General features: G+C 40.0%; 1 protein-coding gene across 2 annotated transcripts; it reads right to left on the bottom strand.

Annotated features, from left to right (window-relative positions):
- Positions 1-2,181: 2,181 nt before the first annotated feature.
- ADAM28 (ADAM metallopeptidase domain 28) lies at positions 2,182-24,794 on the bottom strand. 2 transcript variants are annotated; one of them, XM_052806391.1, is made up of 24 exons: positions 24,626-24,794; positions 21,769-21,869; positions 21,052-21,128; positions 19,117-19,195; positions 17,269-17,345; positions 16,011-16,206; positions 15,520-15,582; positions 15,030-15,101; positions 14,300-14,469; positions 13,465-13,549; positions 12,096-12,226; positions 11,088-11,265; positions 10,465-10,554; positions 9,835-10,030; positions 9,086-9,188; positions 8,355-8,511; positions 7,620-7,700; positions 6,927-7,005; positions 5,906-5,996; positions 5,440-5,539; positions 5,094-5,159; positions 4,690-4,767; positions 3,604-3,666; positions 2,182-3,500 (listed from the first exon to the last, which is right to left on the bottom strand). In XM_052806391.1, exons 1-24 carry the CDS (start codon positions 24,672-24,674, stop codon positions 3,468-3,470), a joined length of 2,415 nt encoding a protein of 804 aa, XP_052662351.1. In that variant the 5' UTR covers positions 24,675-24,794; the 3' UTR covers positions 2,182-3,467. The 2 variants fall into 2 exon arrangements, 1 of the variants encoding a protein (XP_052662351.1); XR_008238014.1 differs by lacking the exons at positions 2,182-3,500; positions 5,906-5,996 and having other exon boundaries at positions 3,609-3,666.
- Between the last annotated feature and the right edge of the window lie 241 nt (positions 24,795-25,035).

Here is a 25,035-nt window from a genome sequence, read left to right as displayed (position 1 = left end):
TGGGGGTGCAAAGAGTAAAAGGTTTGCTCTCTCTTGGTAGCACTGTCACTCAGAGATGGAGGGAGGGAAAAGAGGGATGAAAGAGGGTGGTAAGTTCAGAGATTGAAAAGGAACAGAAAAAAAGACATTTTTGTTTTCCTGTGGAGTAACGGGAGAGGGAGGAGTGGAGTGCTCACTCATAGTAAAAAAACCCACCCCAAAACCAGTGGTAAACTGCTTTGCTTTTGGGCTAGGAGCAAGACAAGCGTCTGGCACGTGGCTCCGGCATAGCAAATGCAAATTCAGTCAGCTTCAGTTCACTGGTGGTGATTGCACTGTGCCAAAATCCCTTCTGTATCTTACTATATGATGCCAGCAGGTGGGCTTGCTGCTCTCCTGTACTGTGTGTGTGGTAAATCATCCTGAGGAAGGGACCGTGAACCAGTAATAAGGGAACTGCTGGACCCGAATCAAGCTATTGCAGGTCAGTGAAAAGTGTGAGACTACAGAGGGAAATGCATCTGATGAAGTACTAGCCCTCTGGGGCTACATACTGCAGGCTCTTGACAATCGGAGTGCTGAAGATATGTCTTCAGTTTCCTTGGGTTCACTTTCCTCTTGCAGTAGAGGCTTTTTAACAGTAGATGTCACGTTTGCATAACGGAACAATAGCTTGTACATACAGATGAGCCCTTTTGTGCCTGACTGGAACGACAGAACATGTGCTCCATCGCAGGGGATACTGTCGTGTCCTATGGATGGTGAGGCCATGAAAAGCTGTAAATCATAAACTGCTATGGGTGTGTGCTCTTATATATTTTTCTTGGGTTTCTACTGCAAGTCACTGCTGAAGATGGATGCTTGGTCTCAGTACAGCACTCGCACTCTGCTTGGGTGCTGGGGTGCAGGCTTTGCTTACTGAAAGTGTTCATATATTAAGGAGTTTTGAGCCCATACAGGTCAGACATAGAGTACTGGTTTTCTGCAGGAGAGAGTAAGCCCAAGCTCCATGGTTTGGGAGTTGAATCTGAGAAAGGTAATTAAGAAAAAGAAAGTCTCTTTAGCTTGCTTCAAATCTCCATATCCTTGGAAAATTCTGGATGCTCACAAAGTGGAAAATGTTGCAGACTATGAAGAAACAGATTTTAAGGTTGCAGAAAAATGGTGATTTAGTATCTTGTCAACCCTTACTATAGATTTAATTCAGCTTTACTGGCTAACTTTGGCAATGCCTGTGAATGATCTTTTTGGTCCAAGTTGGGAGTTCTAGGGATTTGGCAATGTTATAAATGATCCCCCTTTACACTGTTGTCATGTGTTTTCATGCAAATGATGATCTTTAAAAAACAAAACAACTACTTCCAATTTAGACAGAATACTTCTAATACATAAATCTTTGTAAATACATTAATTAGAGTTCATAAAAAATAAGTTCTGAATCTTTACACCATAGTCAAATACAGATAGATTAAAATCCATTTCTTACTCAAATAAAGAAGCAATTATCCAAAGCAGAAGAAAGCTAGGCTCTTCCAATAAAATCTATCCTAAAACAAAAAACCCACCTCAGTCCTCACTGGAGACTGTAATTTCATCACATCTGTGTTTTGCAGAGCATACAGTACTTGATTGGCAATCTCAAAGCAAGCCTGTCCCTAAAGAAGAAATTGGGGGTTTTATATGCATTTCTGTATCAGAGACGATGGATCTGCAGCGTGCAGCTGCAGTAACAGTCACTGTAAATAACAAGGCTCTGCATTTGAAAAGTAAATGTACAGTTAGGTGTTCAGTATCTGAACAAGATTACGTGGATCAGGATTTCAGCAGGTGTGAGGTGGTTAGCAAACTTTAGTAGAAGGGTTCAGGCCCTCTGAGGATTGGGCTTTTTTAAAAGTCCTAATGGGCCCTGGTCAGAACCAAGTACAGGTAAATGTTAGTATGCACAATGCTGGCCTGAAGCCCCAGGTCTTGTTTTGGTAGTTTGGCAGGCATGTGGTCTTCTCTAGCAAAGCCACTATGCCTAAGGGCTGGAAACTGCCTTCCTGAGCCACAGTGTAATCGATTTGGATCTGTGTTCTGGTTTTGATCCTGATCCAAACCCAAATCCAGTTCAAACTGGAATCTCTATAAAATCTCGAGTACTTTGGGTCCAGGGCAATTTTGTGTGTGTCTCTCTCTCTTCCCCCCCCCCCCCCCCCCCCCCCCCCCCCCCCCCCCCCGGTAAAATTTTTGTTCCTTGAAAAACACTTCTGTGTGCTTTAACTTAAAAATATTGATGCCAACCACATGAATAATATCAGTGCCAATGGTAACAATAGCATCAGTGCCAGCACCCTCACAGTATTATTAATGTCAATGCCAACAGTATCATGCAGATCTATGCCAGCAGGCCAATAGTGTCAACAATGCTCATGCCAACAGGCCAGAACGAATGAAGAACCCCTCAGTAATAAACCAGTGTGCAAAGCCTCATGCTGTGATGCTGTCCCACAATAACAAACCCTTGGGCCCAGCCTAGTTCTCATTAGCAACTTTACAATAACACACCCTGGTGCAAGAGCAATTAAACAAAAACACGAAGGTGTGTATATCCTGGAAGGGAGAAATACTCAGATATTTCTGGAGCTGAGGGGCAAATGAAATAAATGATTAAGGATTTTGTTGACACTGCTTTTCTGAATTTTTCTGTCCAAGTGCAATGGTGGCAGCTGGAGCTCTTTTTAAACTGGCACAGCCTGAGCTCTGGGAGCACTTGCAAGCAGCAAGTGGTTTGACTCCTGTGTGCTTTGCTTTTGAGCGTATCTCCAGTTCTGCCTGTTCAACAGAGGAATCTTGTTTAACAGGTAACCTAAGGATTAATGAGAGAATCCAATCCAAAAGGATCTTTCCAGAATCAGTGCATTTCCAGTGTGTAATCTTATTATTCCAAGGCTAGTTCAGGTCTTGAGGACACAAACTTTTCTCCGAAGGGCAGGAAGGACTTTTCTCTTTCCAGAACTTGCAGCTTGCACATGAAGGAGAAGGTCTCTTCTGTTGCTGAAGAGAGGGCTGGCAAAGATCCAGAAATGTAGCCAAAAGTTTACAATTTACAAACATATCGTAGCCATACTTTCCCTGATCTTCTCAGGTCTGTACCCAGAAAAGCAGTGTAGATGCAGGGCATCCCAGTGCAGCCACATCTTGCAGTGGTGGCCTAGGAGTTGGGATGTGTTAAGCAGCTTTTATAACTTACTCCTAGTCTACACCTTAGTGCAAGTAGCGATTCTACTTCGTTTCCTTTTGGACAGTAGCTTGATGTCATCCCCAAAGAGTTCCTCGCTATTTGAAAACCAAACTTTTCCTTTCAAAGCAGCTGTCAGTCAGTTGTTCTTTTTTAAAGAGAACAGGAAGACTATCTTTATTGCCTTTGCCAAAAGTAGAGGAATTGAGGGACAAACAAATTGTCCCTGAAAATTTCAGGCATCTTGATCAGCCCTACTGCAGAAGCTTCATACTCTGGGATTAATTGGAGGTTTTAAAGCCTACATGAAAAAAGAAAGAGTTAAACAAATCACAGTGTGCCTGGTGCAGTTTCAACAAATTACGTCCCAGAAGAATTGCTATTCACATTTGAACTCCAGTTACCTTTGGTGGAGGTGGAGGTTTGCCTTTGGGAACTGGGAGATGAGGAGGTTTTCTTTCTGGTGCCTATAACAAAAAATGTAGTTTAAATGTCATTAGGCTTTCCTGTCTGAGGAGCCGCAGAACCTCTGCAGACCTCAGCTGCTTCTACTGTTATCTCATGTATTTACTCCAGCATTTTCCTAGTGGAAAAGCTAGGGGTGAATTAGATTAATCTGTCCACACACAAGAAGGCACAATAGTACCAATACACAAGGCATATAGTTCTCCTGTTTCAGAAGACCACCAAGCTATTCTCAGTGTTTAAATTCATCTGTATCAAGTATCAATGCTCAAATAGACTGCTTGGGAAGCTAAAGCTGATCATATGCTCAGGGTGCATGTTGAGGAAAGCATCTCTAAAGACAGTGGGATTTAAATGTATTTTTATAATCAAGCTGATATGTGGGGTTTTTTTCAGTCCCGATGCATCATTCTTTATGCAGGCAATACCATGCAATTATGTTGCTAGTTTGAAGATGGTTTTTACACCCTTATATCGGGTGGGCAGGGGCTCAAATGCTGAGATGGTAAATATTTGAGGGAGGCATTTTCGTTTAAGTAGGATGCTTTGGGTTTATTAATGGCAAATATTCGTATGCTTCTGGTCTCCAAATTGTTTTTAAGAATTCAAAAAATATATATATGCACATTGATGGAGATCCCCTCGCAGCTGGCATCTTTAGAGACTACCACACGTCCACAATACAGGGACCATTGCAGACATCTGTAGTAGCAAAGATGCTCATCATGTGCATTGTGTTTACACCTGAAATCCCTGTTGGTTTGGATTCCATGTACTATTGCTAATGAGATGTGTTTGTGATGGCTTACAGGACTCCTTGGCACAGATTAAGAGTATCTTTTTTAAGATTAAGAGTTTAGGATTACATGGCAAAAAAGGTGACTCCTACCCTAAAGAATATGTGGTTTGAATGTCTGTGATTTATTTCTTTTTAATCATAGTCAGAAACTGAAAATACTAATTGGCTTCTGATAGTCATTTGCAACTCAGATGAAAGATGTGAAACGTTGTAGGGTTACACTTACAAAAATCTCTTCTGTGTGGGAAGAGGTTGGTTTGGTAGAAGGAATAGGAGGTGGGGGACCTTTTGGTCTTACGATAGGCTGTAAAAGAAAAGAATATAAAAGATAGTGACCCTATATACGTACTGCGTATGTATGCATCTGCGTGTTCCCATGGGAACGTGTAGGCTTGTGTTCTATATAAAAAGTGCATTAATAGGGGTAAAAGGATGCATTCATTTCAGAAGCGTGGATGCTTTATGCTGTCTGGCCCTGAGAAAATGTGCAGGGCCTTATCTGGAGTGCAGTGATTTCCCCAGCCTTTGGGATCAGATTGTCATTGCTGGTCTCTGCCATGGCATGAACTGATATGTGCTGTCTTCCCCAAAGCCAGTGTGAAAGCAAAGAAATTCTCTAGAAGTACTTACGCTCTGGAGCTGTGGTTTGTTCTCCTGCAGTGGAGGTACAGGAAGGAGAAGTTTCTTATCATTCATCTGAAAACAGGGAACAGTTAAAGTGGATGGAGCCCTTATCTTGTGCATTATCTTTGCATGCCCCTTTACTGCGGACAGATTACTCAGGGACTTAGTGCCATGTGCTTTTCCGACTCCCTCCCCATGCTGGGATTCGCAGCACTGTCCTCTCAGCCCAAGACAAGCATTTTGAAACCCCTGTGGAAGAGTAGCGCGCTTTGGCTGATGAGTTTTGATGTTTCGACTCTTTGGTTACAGTCCCAGGGAGACTATAGCTGACCCAGCGCCTCCCTGCTCTTACCTTCTGGTCAGGTACCGCCAGGACAGGGTGTTCTCTGTGTCTTTGTTCTTGATCCACAAAGACTTGGTTTGTGGCTCCAGGTCCCCTTCTGGTCTGGCAGCTATGCAAATATTACATATAACTGTAAATCTTACCCTGACTGAAGTAAAAAAACCCTTGAAGTTGAATGCCCCTCTTACTCCTATAGGTGTGTTATATAGCCATGTCCATCCTTTCTTTCTTTCTTTTTTCCCCTTGTTTTAATTATTTAGGATTAATCTTGAGAGCTACAGTTTCAAGTCCTTGGTCCTCTCCCAACTATGGGATTTCTGAAACAGCTCAACAAAGGTCATGGACCAACTTCCTTGGCTTTCCAGTGTCTAATTCCCTCCACCCCCTTTGAAAATCCCAGCTTAAAACCTATCCAGAAGTTGCTTGGCTTTAGGGTTTTGGTTTCCCCCCCACTCAATGGGGGTGATTATTTTACCTCTTCTTGAATACTCGGAAGCGGATAAGTAACACCGCTGCAGTTGCTGTGACAGCGAGGACAACCAGCACGCCAGCAACAATAGCAAAGCCTGTCAGGGAGAGAGAACACAAGTTGCTATTCCTTTAAAGATCCACTATTACTAAGCAGTTTCTCATCAAGACCACTGGCAAAGTAATTTTTTTCAAAAGGTCTGGACCCTATTTGTCCTCACTATTGCTCAAACTTAAGGCTTTTTCTCCTGCCACAAATGGTGATGGAAAGGAATATATTCCTGCCATTTTTGCAGGCTGTAGTTATTGCCTGAGCTGTCCTTAGGCTAAACAAACCTAGCTCTTTCAATCCATCCTCAAAGATTATTTCATTGTTATTCCTCTCCCCTTTCTCAAAGGGTGTTACCCAAAACTGGGCACAGGCCTTTGGCTTTGTATGCAAGTAAGGCTTCACCATTTTCCTTCAACAAAGCTATTCTAAAGCCTCAACCAAGCCACAATGTTGAGAGCTGACAGTGCTCTAGTGAGTGTGGAGAGAGGACAAAAATATTTAATAACAAGGGCTTAATTCCACCCCCCACCCCCCCCAACATGTGGAAATCTGTACACAAAGTGTTTTCCCTCAGAGGTGGATCAGTTAAAGGCCAGCTCCATGCAGATGATAAAGTAATAAAACTTTCCCATCTCCCTCACAGCAAAACCTCTGGGAGCTTGCCTCCACTCAAATTTGACAGTGAGCTAATATGGTGTGCTTGTTATCTCTGGGTGGAGAAAGGAAAAGCCTGCTACTCTAAATAATCTCCTGAGTGTATCACTTCTGTCAGGTTAGAAAGAAAAATAGCTTGCTCTAGTCATTCATACAAGCTGCCGTGACTTAAAGATGCGCAGAAATCGGAGACCTAGATATGCGACATTTGCAAAGAAACAGTCTGGCACCCAGTGCAAGTTAGGGCTGTTTCACTGGAATTAAAGCAGCTCATTTCAGCCAGCGGAATACAGTACCCAATGTGTGGCCATACAGTACTTACTGGTAACTGCCGACGAGCTGTCACAGGTTGGTGGTGCCCATCCTTCTTCACACTGGCATTGCAAATTGTGGTCGCACACCTAGGGAAGCACAAAGCCAGGAATATCTTCAGGTGGGAAATACGAGTGAAGCTGTGATGCCATAAAGTTTCAGCAGCTCTGGATCAAGGTCCTGGGCAGCTTATTGAAGCTAGGTCTGGAAACCCCCTCTCATTTTAGTTGGACCAAAGTTTCGCACAGAGAGTAGCAGTTTTGTACAGTAAAGGACAGGTCTGATTGTCTGCTATCGTGTGCCTTTTGCAGGTGTTTCTGTAGTGAAGGCTTCAGTACAAGGCACAAAGCAGCAGAGTTAGTCTTTACATCTGTAGGTCTCTGAATGTTCAAATAAGATGAGCACAATTATCTTCCCAGAATGGAAGATGACCTGGAAGACAATAGCCGTGATACTGTAGCTCAGAGGCAGGGCCAGACACAGAATCTGTGTGCATCTCCTGTGATCTCCTTAGCAAAAATATTGATGCTATATCAGGTTAGATTTGCTTTCATAAAAATATAGGAAGCTTCTGACTCCACAATTTTTTGCAAATTCCTATCCCAGTGACTTAAATACTGTCATCAATAAGGTCTGTAGCTGATATGCGTAATTTTCTTGGTTTTTTTTTTTAAGTTAATAGCATCAAGTGCTCGTATCTTACAGCATGTCCAGTACACTTGGCAGAGCAGTTGGTAGATCTAAAGACATCTTCAGCATAGACACATTCTCCATTGCTGCACACCTGAAATGTACAGGGCAAATGTTAACAAAGTCATTTATAGCTTTCAGAACATGCAGAGCTTGCACATTATTGTGTAAAGTGATGAAGAGTAAAAGGAGGCATAGAAACAGGTCTGTAAATCACTTAAACCTACCTTTGGAGTTTGATATGTGGATATAATTTTTCATTTGATCTTTGGGTATTTTATAGCAAAGGGGAGTCAGCAAGATGTACAGACATCACTGCTTTCCACTCCTTTTCAGTCCTTCAGCCTTCCCATCAGCACCCCCCCTCCCCCCCCCAAGTAGAAACGTATAGCAAAGAAACTGGAAATAGCACTCAGTGATGCCTAGCACATCCATTATGGAAATAACTAAAAATAGTAATATACGTATGATCTTTTAACCCTTCATACAAAGGTATGTTTCTGTTGCCACATATATTTGTGTCAGTAAAAAATAATAAGATAGCAGTCAAGCATAAGGAAATCAGAATGATAGCAGTTCCTGTTTGCTACTTATTTATGATAGATGTAAGGCAGAAGGTATGGCAAATCAGATCAGCAGATGTTTAGTGTCCACTTCAGTATTCCCTGTTTAAAATTTTCTTGTCTGGTAAAAGAGCTAACGATATAAGCAAGACTGAAAGAGAGGAAAAAAGCTCTTCTCTACTAACCATCCCATTCCCGCACTTTGTTCCATCGAGAACCATCCCTGCGTCTGCTTCTCCGTTTCTAGGAAAACTTGCTTTGCAGGACTCAAAAGTCACTAGGCTCATATCCCGAGGCATCTCCGTCCCCCCGGTACAGAACAACTTTCCGCACATTTTATCTCTGGAAGGAGAACAAGAGCTGCTAGAACAACGGCATCGCACAGCAAAACTATCTGAGCTGGCCTCTCCTCTAGCTTGAATTTGTTGGGTACAGGAACTCCAAAGAAAAAGTTGCGTAGAGGAATTTTGGTTTGTGGTGTTCTCGGGTTGGTTTGTGAGTAGAAGGTGGCATGTTCTTAATTCCTCTTGAGCTTATCAGGGAGCCCACAGTAATTTGCAGAAATGAGTATTTAACTGACCTGTCATCAGCTTCTGAGGTTCACTTGAGGTTCAAGTTCCCTATTCAAAAATCCCTTCCCTGTACTTACCTGCACGTGCATGCACACACACGCAGTCATCCTCACAAGTAGGCTTGCACATATATATGTACACACTTGCTCTTTCTCAGACTGATCTCATGATTTGGAAACTAGTTTTCTGAGAACTGGCTTTACCACAATATTCAAACTGAACAAGTAGGGACACATGGACATATGTGCCATCTAAAATAGTGTGCTCTCTGCTTCTCTCTCTTAATTTGAATAGGAATGGTCTCTCTTCCCAAATCCCAGCAAATTCTGTAACACAGTGCTTACTTTTTTTTACACGGGACGTGACTACCTTTTTCTTTTCTGCAGTATCCATAATATACCCCTTTCTCGTTCATCTGGTAACAGGAAGCTGCAGCATCAGTAGCCTCTGTGAAAGAGGGAAATGCAATGGGATTAGTTCAGGTTCTCTGCCTGTGAGAATTAATAGTATTCAGTTTCCTTTACCTGTTTAGGAAATGGCCTTTCCCAGTGAAGTTACCCATGGGCCTAAATGACTCTCTCTGCACTTCATGCATTAATTCTGCAATGTTATTGTGTACACACAGCAGAACCTATCGGGTGTGTTCTCTCTCTATCCAGTACGAACCAATAGACCTTGCCTAAGAAAAAGGACATAGTCAGGACTGGAGATGGTTTAGGACTGGGAAGAGGGTAAGCCGCCACACTCCTTCAGAAACATAAGGGCATGCTAAATTTGGACATGAACTTGAAATACAGACATTTCCTCTTCCTATCAAGCAAAGAATACTCACCCAGCTCCCCTCCAAATTTACCTTCAAAGCACCGTGCAAAAGAGGAATATGCTTACCACTTCCCATTTCTCTAGAAATACATTGCATTATATGCTCTGAGCTTCAGGTCACATGATTATAATCTCATTATACTCATTTATGTAGATATTCTGTTCCTGATTTACAAAACATCTTTGATGATTTGCTAGCAGACAAAGCCTACCTCTCTCTTTCTCCTTTGACCTAGGCAACCTTATCTTTCCAATGCCAACTTGTACTCACGTGGTCCAAAAGCAGCTTTGCACTGGTTTTCTCGGGTGGGACAGTTTCCCATGTAGCAGTAGCCTTCACCGTAGTTGCAGGGGTATCCGTTCACACGGAATCGATCCGCTGGGCAATTTGCAGAAAAGCCAGTGCACATCTCAGCCAGGTCACAGTCATGCTTAACTGCTCGGCAGATAGCACCTGGTTTTTTATACTGAAGTGGGGGAAAAGCAATGCCACATTTAACACAGTGCTCCTCCATGCCATTTAAAAACGACACTGAACTAGAAGGCTAAAATTAGGGAAGACAAATCTCATCCTCACTGTACAAGTTGCATGAGGAGCAAGATCCGTATCTAATTTAAAGTTGGTTTTGTCACTTGGTAAGATTTTTGCCTGATTGTGCTTCAGCTGTTCTTTCCAGGAGAAAATGGGTGGTAAAATGCTCCAGGACATTGAAAGACTGAGTTAGTTGATAATTGTGGTGTAGTTTGGGATGGACAAAGTGCGCTTGTCATTACAATGCTATGTCATTAATTACAAGTAAAGAGGATTGGTTCTTTTGAAAGGTGTATTACTGCTTTCTCAGAGGGAAAAAAAAATATACCCTGGAAAATATGAGAAGCTAGAGATTAAAAGGAGTCTTACTTGGCAGTTTTCACAACACTCTCCATGCGCACATGTGGAACCTGCTGTCAGTTTGCACGTCTCGGGGTTGCAGCAGTGATTTGTGCACTCCTGTGACAGAATCAGCAATCAGAGCTCTGGTACACTGCTTCAGGGTTTGGTCCCCTCTGTACTGCATTCTCAACAAACCATCCTGTACTTGGTTATCAAGGGAGGGAAGGATATCTTGGACCTGCACTTTGCTTTTCTGAAAACCGTTTTCACTAAAAACCATGCCAGCTATTGTGACTGAGCACATAAAGAATACAAAGTGTATTTGATTATGAAAATGCTAATAGAAGTTGTGCACGGAACTTGCTTATTTCTGCTGAGATGGTTTTGTATGTATGGCTTTTCCCTATTCTCAGTTCCTCTGTCAATACCGCATGACAAAGTATGTAGTCGTCTTTTCCACCATTTAGCATGCACTTTATGGAGGTGCCTGCACTGCAGATCAGCCATTTGATGACCACAGTTTCTACAGAAATATTTCAGCTAGCTTTGAACTGGCTACCTCAGAAACTAACAGAAACCAGCTACTGTACAGCCTGAATAAAACTCATTGCCTCTTCCAAGTATTATTTTATTCCCGGTTATGCATATACCTCAGGAGTACCACAGTCGCATTCCTCTCCTCTTTCCAGAAAGCCGTTTCCACAGGATGGAGGTGCTATGATGCTGCTTATATCTGGGATGTTAGTTAAGCATTTTGGCATGTCACTCAACATGTATTTCTCAAAACTTTGGAGGCTGCAAGAGCTGAATTTCTTGGGGATGATAGAGCTATATTGAGAAAGCAGGAGGATTTACGTTAGGGTTACCGTAGGCAAGGAGAAGCAATATCATTTACAAGAGAAACGAAACAAGTGACCGTCTCCCAAATTATTGGGTGCAACCATTTTTCCAAATACATATATTAATAAATACAATGGCTATCTCCCACTTATAGCAGGAAAAAAAAAAGTGGAAACAAACAGATCAGAAGTAGTTAATGTACTAAGTATAAAAATTGCACGTAATAAATCCTGCATCCCAAAGATTTAAGCCTGGTCTATACAGTTTGTGCCTGGATGCTTCAGGCATTAGGAGTTTTCCACTGGGCCTTCCAGCAGAGGCTCAGGGTGTTGAACTAGAATGAAAACTGAACTACATTCCTATCTAATGGGTACTTTATTAAACGGGCAAGCACTCTATGTGGTTTTCACAGGAGACATCTCCAAGGTAGAGAACAAAAATATACTTTAGGTAAATCTTGGGGAAGCTCTGCCGTCTGAGATACCATAGCAGTTTTATGCTGTCGTCATCGTAAGGAAGAAATTATTTATGGTTTAATGTGAAGGCTCCCACCATACATGCAAAGCTGATGTTAGCCAAAATTGACTAAGGTTTTTGGTTGGTTTGTTGTTTTTTGGGGGGGAGAGGTTATCCATCTGGGAATATTTTACAAGGGCCTGGAATTTCTTCATTTTTCCCTTCTTTTTGTATAATTTGAATGGAATAATCTCAGAGAAAAAAAAAATTACTACTCCATTTTGGAAACTGGCAGCTTATCCAAAGCCCATCCTTAATTGCCCCATGCATTAGTGCCCTCGCCTTTTTATCCAAACTCCTACCTGACAGTATCTGTCATGATACAAACTTGATCATTACACGTGCAGGCTTTGGTGTCATGACTCATGCCAAGGTTGTGTCCCATCTCATGTGCCATGGTAGCTGCAACTGCAATTTCATTTCTGTTGTGATCCTGTAGAGATAAGAACAGACTGTTATATCTGTGAGTATTTTAGAACAAGTAGGAACATCAGAGAAGCCATGTGGCTAAGAAATAGGACAACTTTTCTTCAAGTGAAATTATCCTCACTGCTACATAAGGATTGATATGTTGTTCAATCCATGCATGCATCTATTCCACAGTTTATGCTGGATTATATTGTAATAGCACTGAGATGATACCACTAACAAACACGAATAAATTGGTATAATTAGTTTTTAAATAAACATGAGGAAGTTAGGCTGCCAAGTAACAACTGAGTGTTAAGGGGAACTGAACATCTGAAACTCTTAATCCTTTCTCTGGATAGCTGTCTCTGTGCTTAGGGTAATTACGTGGGTGCGATATAATTATTACTCATTACACCAAGGTAACTATTGTGGACAGTGTTGTGTGTGCACAGAAAGGAAAGGCAGATGCTGTGCTCCATCTTTGCTCTTAGCTTGGTGTTTCGTGCTGCTTGGTGGGAGGGAGGAAAGGAAAAGTCCTGCTCTTTTGAGCGAAATTCAGACATATAAACATCAGGTGGTAGTGGAAATGCATAAAGCATGAGGCAGCGTACTGGTCATACTCTTCCAGCATGGCATTGCAAATCATGCTGCTACAAAACGCATCGCTGCACCTTGAAAAGCATTCTGGTTTTAAGATCATCCTAGATTTCCTTATGGTATGGGAAAGCTGGAATTTCATGTGGGTTATTCCTCTTAGCAACAAGCCCGGCCTCTGAAGCTGGGTGCAGCAGTTGAGTTCCCGGTGGTGTTGGTAAAGTTTTGGATCTATGTTCCTGTTTAGGCTGAAGTTTAAGTACAGTAGTTTAGGCAGCTGTAATTAAGTGGCTAAACTGATGATATGCATTAAGACAGTCAGAACCAATTCCCTGTTCAAAACAGGGAACCTTAAGGTAGAGGCACAAAATCACTTATTTCTCTCCGACTCTATTGGAGCCTGGTACTCCAAATACAAGTGTCTGAGTTTGATGTTGGCATTTAGATAACGCAGATGCCATGCTTTGTGTGTGCTGTCTTTACCCTCTGCACTTCATTTAAAATAAAATCTCTGACTGTGAATTTCTACAGTCTAATAAAATAATGATATGAATCGGACAGAGAACTGAAAATGTTGCACACCCAATAATTTTCATAAACATTCTTTGCTGGTTCGGTAAAAAACATAGAAAAACCTTTAACAAGTAAAACAAAAATAAATCAGACCTGAATAATACCTGCGGAATATATATCACTACATATGGATTTTAGAAAGGCTAATCCAATCGTTGTCCCCTCAAAGTCATAGCCTCTGTAAGGAAGAAGAAGGGCAGAGTGAAATGCAATGACGTGACCAGGAAGCAGATCTGAAGGTGTCTGCTTTCTTAACCAGGCTGAAGGCTTTAAGCATATACTCATTTCCAGCTCTGGTTTGCATCCCTGATTTAATACAATATTTGAGGACATGGTTAAGATCACGGCATATCAGAAAACAATTGAATACACTTTTCATTTTAAATTTTTACTTAAATTACATTGCAGTTCATCAGACCTAAAGCATCTGTATGAGCGTAAAGAGCTTGATGAAGTGCTCTAAATGTAGCAAAGTGCTTGGATGAATCAGGGCCATTGAACATGAGCCAGAATAGCAAAGCGAGTGGTGGTTTCGTTTGGCAACGTGCATTTCCCAGCTGTTAAACTTCATGTCATGGCTCCTTAGGTTGTTAGACTATGCTGCAGTCTTCAGGATACTCAACTGTTCTGGGACCAGAGCAGGGAAAAGGAGAGACTGAGATGTAGTGGAAGTTTACGTGGCCTGTTTTTGCAGGGGTTCAGATAGAAAGATTAGATACTGTGTCCTAGCAGGGAATTGTATTCCATGGCGAAAATAAAAGCAAGAAAAGAGAGCCTGCATTTTTGTCCTGGAATTAGCACAACCTGGTACTGGAAAGCATGAAATCCAGTTCAGTATAGACAGCGTCTCTGGTTGGTGACCAATTTTAAAAGAACAAATTCCTTGAACCTATTTGGAAATGCAAATAGGAAACAGAATGATACACACGTGATTAGCTGAGCATTGTCGTTTCTTTTCCTCTTTAATAAATCTGATAGACGCCACTTTGAGAAACTGTCCAGAGTGAATCCTGCAGCACGACTCAGGAGGCATTTATCACCATCTGTCCAGATTTCTAGGCCAATTAAAGCCACGTAGGTATTTATGGCCTTATAAACCTGCAGCAGAGAAACAGCGTTGCTGTAAAAATGTAGCACATTATGAAGACTTCTGAAACAAACAGTTGTCCTGGTAATTGGTTCACTTCTGTCGCTTGCAACATAGTCCACTCCAGACCTGATTTAAGTTTTTCTGCACTTTGAAGTTGCAACAAAAAACCAAGAAACAAAACATGAAATCTTATTTCCCCCCCCACATTTAAACCAACTATAAAAATGGCTTTAAAATACTTGAAAATTCCAGCAGTATTTTTGAAGAAGTTTGACTTGCAAAAGAAATGAAGACTTGAGAATCAGTTCATTCTTTTCAAAGGATTTCAATCATTCACTTCAACAAGTGTTAAGAAAATACAGTATAGGTCTTCCTTGCTAGAAATCTCATATCTGAAGGCAAAGAATGGGATAATATGGACAGATGTGTTAAATTTGTTTCATAAATTACAATGAAGTTCAGTTTTCATTCTTTCCTACATGTAATAATGAAAATTCATGATGTTTGCAAAAGAAAAAAATTATAAATCACTTCTATTTCAATTTCACTTTGCTGTAGTTGCTCTTACCGTGTTGACATAATTGACTATTCCAAATATCCTTTGTCTAACAGTTTGAACATCTTCCTCATACTTCTTATACTAAAAAAGTAAATATAATATGTTAGGAAAGGAGAGGAAAATAGTGATTTATCAGAACATATACCACAGAAGATTGCATTGCAAACCACACCATGCCTGGTCTACATATTATTATCTTTTTGATGTACTGTTTGATCAGGCAATGTGTTTAAGGATCAAGCCCTTCCAAAATATATATCTATGTGTATGGTGCAGAAGAGGACAGGCACGGTATGGTGTTTTCTGAGTTCTTGTCATCTCCAGGTGGGATTTTCAAAATGAGTTGACATTAGGAAATCCTATTCGTAGCCAAAGTCAGTGGTAAAACATAGTATAGCAATGTAATTGTAGTAGGAGCCCAGGAACATGAGTAGTACCTGCTTCGGAAAGCTTACCTCTAGCTCGTCAAATGAGAAAAAAAAATTGTTTCAATACTCACCAAAGTATTATCTGCAACTATGTAAAGTTCCAGATACTTTTTTGCTTTCAGGTATGCTTTCACCTAAAGAAAAGATACATTTAAATGACTTGTAAGGCCTGTTTCAGTCTCAACATTTGCAATTCAAACCCATGTATTAGTTATGAGGGTATTTCTTTACCCAAGTCATTTAGAATGGGGACTGCCTTGTTTTAAAATGATGAAAGGTAGGCTAGATATTAAGAAGTATTTAGATGTTTAAAGATGCACATGGGCACCTATTAGTACGTGCAGGAGGACTTAACTCAGGTGGTGACTCTGAAATCTCAGATCTGTGAGATTTCGCACTGGATCTTTAAGATCTGATTATTATTCTTCATTGTTTGCAATTGCTTCTTTTCTGGAGGTGCCACCAGCCAAAGTGGGACTTGTGCTACTCACAGAGTTCTCCTTTGGCTGCAATTTCTTTTCTGACATGTGCTTACTGGACTGTTGGTTAACTACGTACTTACTTCTGGACTATTGCTGGATTTGAAGATGTCATTGATGGGGTCATTTGAATCTGCTTCCCAGGTGTTATTGATTAGACCACACGTTTTTATGGACTTTTGTTCGAGTTTCTCGTACTTATAGACCGCATGTTCATCTCTGTCTGAAGTTCCCAAGGGTTCGATGAGGTACTTCTGGCCACGGGTCTCAAAATATCCACTAAGAAAATTAGTTAGACTGTGGTCTTTTGAATCCGCAGGACTGAGTCAAGATAGCACCATTATCTCTAAGAGCATTTAGCCTAAACGTACAGACCATTGCACACACTGATGCAATGGAATAGTTTAGCAGCATGCAGGCAAAACGTACAACAATTTAAAAGCAGAAATCAAAGCTGCTGAGTCAATTGGAAGATTTGGCTAGTCAGTGAAGTCTCTGAGTAGGAGACTGTCAGTCAAAAAGAAACCGGTTTAGGAATTAATTAGATTTAAATTCGGGGATTTTGTGCTAGCAGAGGTGACTGAAAAGTGAATTTCAGTTCAGTGGGGAATTCAAAGATATGTTTTCATCTTGAGTTGAGATGAAAATCTGAAATATTGGAAGGAATTAAGAGTTTTGAATCATTTTGAGCAGCAAATGTCAAAATAAGTGTTCTGTGTTAACATGTAAACTTGACAAGATATGCAAGAAGTGTTCACAAAGAAAGTCTGGGTTTTGGCCAAACTCCACTAACCATTGAGAAAATGTTCTGCTGCAGCTTCTCGGACTCAACAGTCATCCTCTTGCCTTTTTATGTTATACCACTGTGTCTTCAGTGATTAGAAATCAACAGATTCTTTTAACTGAGCTTTTCATACAACAGCTTGAACTTCCTGACCCTGTAACTGCTGTAGCACTGAAAATAATGTAGCCTTCTCTTGAAGTGTCAGTGGAGCTTCCTACATCTTAGAAGCGTCAGCCTTAACTGTTTGCTGTAAGCATCACCAAGTGCTATGATTTATGACCAGATCTAATATGGAATTGGTCATATAAATGTATTGATATAGATGTTTCTTTAGCTTCCAATTTATAAACTCTGAAACTGAAGTAGAAAGGTAACTTTTTTCTCCTTCCTCCCCCCCCCCCCTTTTTTTTTTTTGGTAAACTGGTTTCCCTGTAAGCGTGAATAAAAGATAACACCACTTAATTACATCCTGATTCTTTTTATATTGGAAAATTTGTCCTCATAGAGTATGCGTATTCTGCCATTGTTACACTTTAGGAATGAAACCTCCATCTTACCTTAGACCTTTGCAAGCACTGATGCTTGCTATGGAATGAACATCATTCTGAATGTAACCTTCATAATAACAGTGATCCTGTTTGGAAAGAAAGAATACATTGTCAAATTGGGCCATGTCTCATTGACTGCACTGAATTGGCCTAGATCCAGCGATTTCAGAAGACAAACTAGACCAGCTACAAGCTACAATAAACTGCACTGTCTGAGGAAATCTCTTGTTAGAGGAGATTCTTAAAATGGAAAAAGCTGGTGACCATTTCCATGTTTGCTACAGTACCATTACTGTTATCCTTCAAGACAGAGTGACCCAGATTGTGACAAATCCAATCATGGTGGGCTCTGGTCAATACACAACAGTACATGCAAACAAGAATATGCATACTCACTGCTCAAAATTAAGCATATACTGATGTGCTCTGCTGAATTAAGGTCCATACCAAATGATTTTATTGTGGCCAAATTTCAAGGAAACACCCTTTAATATTAACCCAACAATTAAATGCATTAACTCCAATGAGATTAAAATGCATGTATTATATTAAAACATACGATGAGGGTAGAAATTTTCATGTCTTAGTTGACTTAAGGATCTAAGGTCTAATGAACATTTCTGTCTTCAAAGAGACTTCAAAGTCACTGAGGTATTGTGAAAGATTTTACCCATAGCATTTTCCTTAATATATTTCTTGAGAGACCTATAACGCAGTATTCAAACCCATATGCATTGTGCCTTTTGTTTTCTCATAGATGTTTCATTTCACTTTACCATTTATTTGTCTTCCTTCCATCACAATGTGCCAACTTTCTTACAGTGAAAAAGACATCAGCAAAATGAAAATTACTAGAGAAAGAAGTGGAGAATTACTCTCCATCTCTTGAGGATAGAAGAAAAACAACAATGATCTCAATCATAATAAAGTATATACAACGTAGGAATTTCTTATTCAGCAAGCTGCACAGGTAGGCCTGTTTGAGATTGACTTTGACCAGGTGTAGGTGCTATTTGCTTTTCACAGGATCCATTCAGGGAGTAAAAGTAATTGGAGCAATCAGAAGTGGCATCTTTTTCCACAAAAAAACTAACCCAGAATTCTTTATGCACATTTATTTCACTCAAGATCCTCCTGTTCCTGCTGATCACTCCATGACAAGAAATATTAGGCTTTGTTTTCCAAATTACATGTGTTAAAACACATAGCATGACATTGGACAAAAAGCTTCAAGTGAGAGCTTTGTTGAAGGTAAGACCCGTGAGTGCACAGTTAATTAAAAACTAACTTCTACAGTGACTTCCTCTGTGTCTGGATCTGAATGACTGATTCGTCATGGCTCAGAGAAGCCACCTGGGGTAGCCTGCAGTGCATTTGCTGTGAGTGTGGGCGGTAACGTGAGCCAGTGAGGAAATGTGTCTTTATCAGATTCTGTGATCTCACTGAGATTAGGGTGTAAAAGCAAGTCATGGAGTTGTGCAGAATGAGCAAAGTCAGGAGGGCAAAATCAGAAGGTAGAAAGCAGTGGAATGGCTCTGGCTCCACTCCCTTTCCTGACAAAAGAGAAATTTGGCTGAGAAAATGTGTTCGTTAGTCACTAAGGTAAAAAGTGGTTGTCTTTCTGAGAGACAAACTGCGTGTCTCATTCTCAAAAAGTGTAAATCAGTGTAGCTCTGCCAAAGTCAGGAGTCACATCTTCCCTGTCCCTTCAGAGGCATCCTAACAGTGCTCAGAACCTTGATTTAAAATCTTTTCTTTCTGTCTGATATGTGCTATTATTTCATGGACCCATGAATCTCATACAGACCTCCTCAAGACCGCAAGTATGAGTGAGGGAAGGAAACCTATTTTTATTACCTTGATCTGAGGACTTGTTGTTATTTGTCGACCATCATCAGAATAAACTGTTTCAGTATAGTCTCTAGCTAATAGATGCCTGCAAAGAGTCAAGTGCAATTATTATTCAAAATAAATTGTAGCTGTCTAGAAATGAGGCAATTACATAACACACAAAGTATGTAAGGAATTCAAATGATTACTCAGGTTATTATTAGTATCGAAAAACTAGGGAAGCAAAGCTGCTGGGTGGGGAGTTCTGCCTGTTCATAATCCTTACTCAAACAGAGGGACATTTCTAAAATAAGAAAGCAATTAAAGTCTACTTATTTCATTGGTATAAACTAATCTCCTAGTAGATCTGAAAGTAAATGTATAATTACATATGCAGTATTGATCCTTTTTTGGCCTCCCAATTTGTGTAGACATTTCTACCACTCCACAGTGCATGTGAAATGGTGCTGTTCTGTTCTCTTCCCAGTTCACCCCCACTGATTATAAATAGCAAAGATTAGGTCAGTGGAAAAGCTGCCTCATCTGTTCCACATGTGCCGGTGCATACATGTATGTGTACATGTACACACGCTCAGAGATGCTGTATGGAGATCACACTAACATATCTTTTCCCGATTTTTTTGCTCACAGCTTTTTTATAACTTTGCTAGCGCAAGTTCTCATCTTTCTAATCATTCTACCTGAACTTGTTTTTTCTTTTCTGTCTAAATAGAATGCTACTTTTGTACACATACACGTTCCTGAACCTTCAAAGGAGAACATCATGACTATGGAATAAATTACTGTATTTCCGCCACCACTGGGAAAGGTGTCTTTGGGTTTCTTGTTAGCATACACATTTGTGATTTGCTATGGAAGGCCAGATCCTGCAAGGCTCTGTGCACTCAGGCTCCTCTGCAGCAGAGCACTAAGCAGGTGCTTAACTTTAAGCCAGGGCTGTAGTCTTACTAAAACTAGCAGCAAAGCAAGTCTACACTCACTTCTGTTTGGGCAGCTACCTTAAATTGCCACAATCCCATTTCTTTTTAAAGAGTGGGATTTAGTACAATATAATTTCCCTTCCCCTCCTTCCAAATATTTAGATTAGATTAAAACAGGGGCAAACAGTTAATTAGAGTCTATTTAACATGAACTGATTATAGTACTATTGTATTTACACAGCCATTTGAAAAGTACCTATTAAAGCAGACTTGTTTGATCCCTTGTTAAATATAATGGTGGAGCCAGCAAGCAGAAAATCACAACTGTGCTTTGTTTTGTGTTGCTCTGTACGGTTCTGGACTTTGCTTTGTATGCTTTGTTCTGTAACAAAGCCTGCTGCTTCTCTGTACCCTCTGCATGTCCTGTTCAAATGCTGTTAATCTCTTCAGCCAAGGAGGCGGCCTCTCCTTGCTTTCAATTTCCATAAAGCATTTTGTCAATGCCAGTGTATATTAGACTGCTCAAAGTCCAACAGCAATAGTGTTAAGGTAGGGAGTGCTGGAAGCTGAATTATTAAGGATTATTGCATTTCTTCCTAATGTTTTCCATTTTCTGAAAAGCACACAGAGCCAACACAGCCCCATTTCATGGATATTTCTCTTGTTCTTCTCTGTAGTTTCTGCCGGCGTGGAGTAAATAAATACAACGCAGAGACTATCCATGGACACAGAAAACTTGTGAAATAATATGAAAACATTAAACATTCAGTGTATTTAGCCATTTAGGAAATAAAAGGGAGAACAGAGTTAGCAGTCATATGCCTGCGTAGTTATTTCACATTACCAAAACAGTGACATGATGCTTTCTCTCCCCTCTTCTCTCATTGGAGCTGAAAGGTTGTATTTACCAAAATACCTCTGTCTTACAAGAACCTAAATCCTGTTTCTTAATATCCTGAATGCCCTACAGAGCCACTTACAGTGAGGAATAACGCTCAAGGTAAAATTGAACTGAACCTACTTGTTTTTTTGTAGGTGCAGTATGACTTCCTCTCCATTGGCTTTGAATTCATACTCCATTGTGTCATCATATTTTGTCTGTAAACAGATTTAAGTGTTAGAATATGGACTGTTACAATTTCTGGCCTCACTATGAGCTGCCTGTTACTGAGTTGCCAGCTGCATTCTTTTCCTCCTCTTCCCACCAGAAATAAGTATTCTGGCAGTTATAGAATAAGCAAGAGATCACTCTGTTTCATATTTTTTAATTAGAGGAACAAATTTAACTTTGCAAATGTATTTCTACAATCATAAACACATACCTGCATATTCGGGAAGGAGCTCAAGCAGATGCTTAAATTCAAACATTTTCATAACTCTCTTGCAGTATGTAAGAACATGTTTAGTTTTAAGCATTTGATTTAATTTACTTCAAATTAAAATGTCCATAGATTATTCAAAATCTGAGTAGTATCAAACCCTACAGCTTTGCAGAGATAGAAGTACAGAAGACCCACTGATGGCATACAGGTACTTCACAGCATACTGAGCACACCTCACAGCCCATCTTTACTGGACATGGGGTCACTCTTCCAGGTTTTCTCTTTCATGTCATTTTGCAAGATCAAGTATCTGGCTCCACATTCTCTTACCCTTGAAAACCAAGGTTACTCTGACTCCAGAAAACCTTCCGCATATCCCAGCAAAAAAAAAAAAAAAAAGTTCTCTCTTCTAATACCTCTTTATTTCTTTCTGTATCTCTTTTATGGACTGTGTGCAATTTCCGTGGATAAACTATTTCATATTGCTCAACTCCAGGTAATTTCTTGCTTGTGCTCCCTAGGGAGAAACAGACATATGTTTATGAAAGCACAGTATTAACTTATTAAACACCATATTTCGTGTCTGTCAAGACTGATTCTTTTGGGCTGTATAGTGATTCATCTGTTGCACCACTCATTTCTCTTGTATTCTCTGCACTGGCTCTGACATGAGTTCATCTGGTCTGCTAAGCAGTGACCCTCATTATGTGACCTAACATGAGGTTTCTTACAGTCTGGATTTCAGATGAGTTAACATACCTGGCTGTTTCCAGGTGTCAAAATATTTTATGCAATTTGCTTTGGATTTCTTCCCCAGCACCAATCAGCAGTTTTGAGTACCAACATGCTAGACGAGCTATGCAAGGTGCAGCCTTTGCCTTCACGTTTTGCAGATGACATGAAATAAGTTACATGGTTCTGTCAAATTAGTGATCTCCAAACCTTATCACATGATGACATACAAGTTAAGACTGCCTCTAGGTAAGCAAGTAAACTCATACAGTTCACCACAAGTCTGGACCAAGCCTAGATTTCTCATTTAGAAAGCTTTTCAGCTGGTCTTTTCATGTAAATATTTGTGACAGTTCTTTAATAGATACACTCTTACCTATTGAGTCAGATTGAGGGTGGTTACATGTGACAGCAAAAGGACTGGAGAAGGCATTTGAACAAGGCTAGGTAAAATAATAGGAGATAAGCTGTAAAGTAGGAAAATCTTGAAGGCGGTAAGGAATCCTGATGATTCCTTAACTCACATAACCCTTTTTACTGGTCTTAATCGTAAGGTGGGTTGTGTGTCTGCAGTGGCTATAAAGAACTTGTTGAGGAAAAACAGTGATGATGAAAAGCTTTTCTTTTTGTTTTCCGCTTCTGAGCCTGAGTGAATCTTGACAAAAGTTAATTTGTGGCATGACTTGCAGGGGTGGTCAGCACATGTTGCATCATTTGAAGTTAATAATAGCAGCTGGTGTACGGCATTTGGGAAAGCAGGGTCGTACAAGGGATGTGTTAGTTTTCCAACAAGGCAACAGCAGGTTTTATATGCCTCCTAAGCTCTTTAATCTCCTACAAAAGGTCATTTCACCTGAATGGGCAAATTCTTGAGGGCTCAGCACTAAGAACAAGAGCCTGTATTTGAGAAAAAAACCAAAAAACAAAGGGAGAGTGCAACTCCCATTTTAATTGTCTGCCTCAAGGCCAGATTTTTACAGGAGTGGGGCATCCAATTACTGTAATTTTCTGTATCTGGAACAACAGAGCACATCCTCATGCAAATTGTTCCCATAAAATAAACAGATTAATTCTTCATAACTGGTTTATTTGATTAAACCCTTTCCAGAAATAATTGCAGAATAAACTTGGTTGTATCTTGACAGAGCTGAGTGCTGTAGAGAAAGGTATGATAGTATAATGGTAGTAAGTCTTAAGAAGTTATCTTACATCAGCTGGGTCTTTACGCAGGACACAGTAACTATCCATGCCCATGCTGTTAGCAAATACCAAGTGCAAGTTTGTTGCTGTAATTTACAATGATGTTCTATTTTAAGCAACTAATGTTTACATTTTAAAAAGTCTTTTGCCTTGCAAATGTAGTCTTTCCATGAGCTTAAATTTGTTCTTACATAATAATCACAGTAATATTTTAGGCCTCCCAGAACAGAGTTCTGTGCTCCAATTTTATCTATCCACTCCCTGTTGCAGACTCTTTGTACAAGGCTAACTGTAGCCCAGATGATTCAAGTTTAGGCTAGATTTGAATGGAGACTCAGAACTAAACTTGTCCTTTTCCTGCAGTGTGATACAGATGTTTCGAGGAAAACGGGTTGGTTTTGTTCTAGAACAAATCGTTTCTTAGAGGTAGTTTTTTAATCAACTCAGTATATTGTCTTTGTCTTGCCTCAGGCAGTGTCTTGAGTCAGTAGCTTTAAGGAAGAAAGAAATTCCTTTGGCCTCGTACAACAGCTAGAAAAAGTGCTAATAAGGAACAAATAATTATGTACTTTTCCAAGAGCCCAAACCAGGAAGAAAAAACTGTAGTGAGGATTTCATTGACAGTGAAGGTTTGGTTTTGTCAAGAAACAAAATCTATAACACCTTAAGCATTAGTACTGTACACATTTCAAATATTCTGTGCTACTAATGAAATCATAAAGATACCTGTCTGAATACAAATTACATGTCTAATTATGTATATAAAACCTGTGCATGCTTGTGCATGCCAAGCTCTGAAAAAATCTCTTCCCTGTTGACATGAACTGAAAGAAACAGTGCACATGGGAAAAAACCTGTGGTCTCTTAAGGTTAAGTCATATGAATGCTCGTAACCCAAAGCATCACACAGATAATAAGGGTGCTAACTATTTTAATTCAGGTGATGTCATTAACTGAATTCAAATAAAAGTCTTTTCTTTTATAGCCAAAATGCTGTCAGTTTAATAAGTTGTCCCAATTGGATAAATTGTCTGCTTATTTGCAGGGGAACTACTTTCTTAATTGGCTCACAAAACTAACCAGTTCTGCGTCCTTAGGAAATCTATGGCCAGTTTTCACACAAGTAAATAATTCTCTAACTAGAGAATTTTAGATAATCACTTTGAACAGAAAGAGAAAAAAGAAAACATCCCTAACTTCAGCAATACCATTTTTTTCAATGGCTTTAATTCACTGTTCTTCAGTATTATCTACATGTTAATAGTTAAAAATTCATAGAATTGCTGTACAAAGTTTCAGCAACTACTGATAAAGGATTTAAAAAAAAAAAAAAAGTCATACCTTGGAGAAAATGTAGTAAAACAACAGAAACAAGAAGTATGTTAGTCATCTCGGTTGCGCTTGTCTAGCAGTGGTCTTCGTGGTCTGGGAAAGTTGGGTTCCCAGGCTGTCTGCTTTGAGCAGTCCTCTCTTGGGCAGTGAATGAGAAGGGAGTGAGTTGCTCAGCTTTATCCTTGTTCCTATATGAGGAAGTGTTTACTAAAGGTGTTGCACAATTTTCAAGTCACAGTGTTACAGCAAGCGGAAGTTCCTGCTGGTTAGTTAATGCCACTTGAATTGTGATATATTGATTTCTTCTTTGAAATAAGTTCCCTAAAACTGTTCATCAGAAAAAGTAAAAATAAATAAAGAGGGAGATTGGAGTGGTCCTTACATTGTCTTTTTATAGACTGGCTGGTAAAAAGCTACAA

This window comes from Harpia harpyja, chromosome 13 (genome assembly GCF_026419915.1).
Source record: "Harpia harpyja isolate bHarHar1 chromosome 13, bHarHar1 primary haplotype, whole genome shotgun sequence".
In the NCBI taxonomy this organism is placed as follows: domain Eukaryota; kingdom Metazoa; phylum Chordata; class Aves; order Accipitriformes; family Accipitridae; genus Harpia; species Harpia harpyja.
The sequence above is the reverse complement of the archived record's forward strand: the minus strand, read 5'-3'. Positions and strand labels throughout refer to the sequence as shown.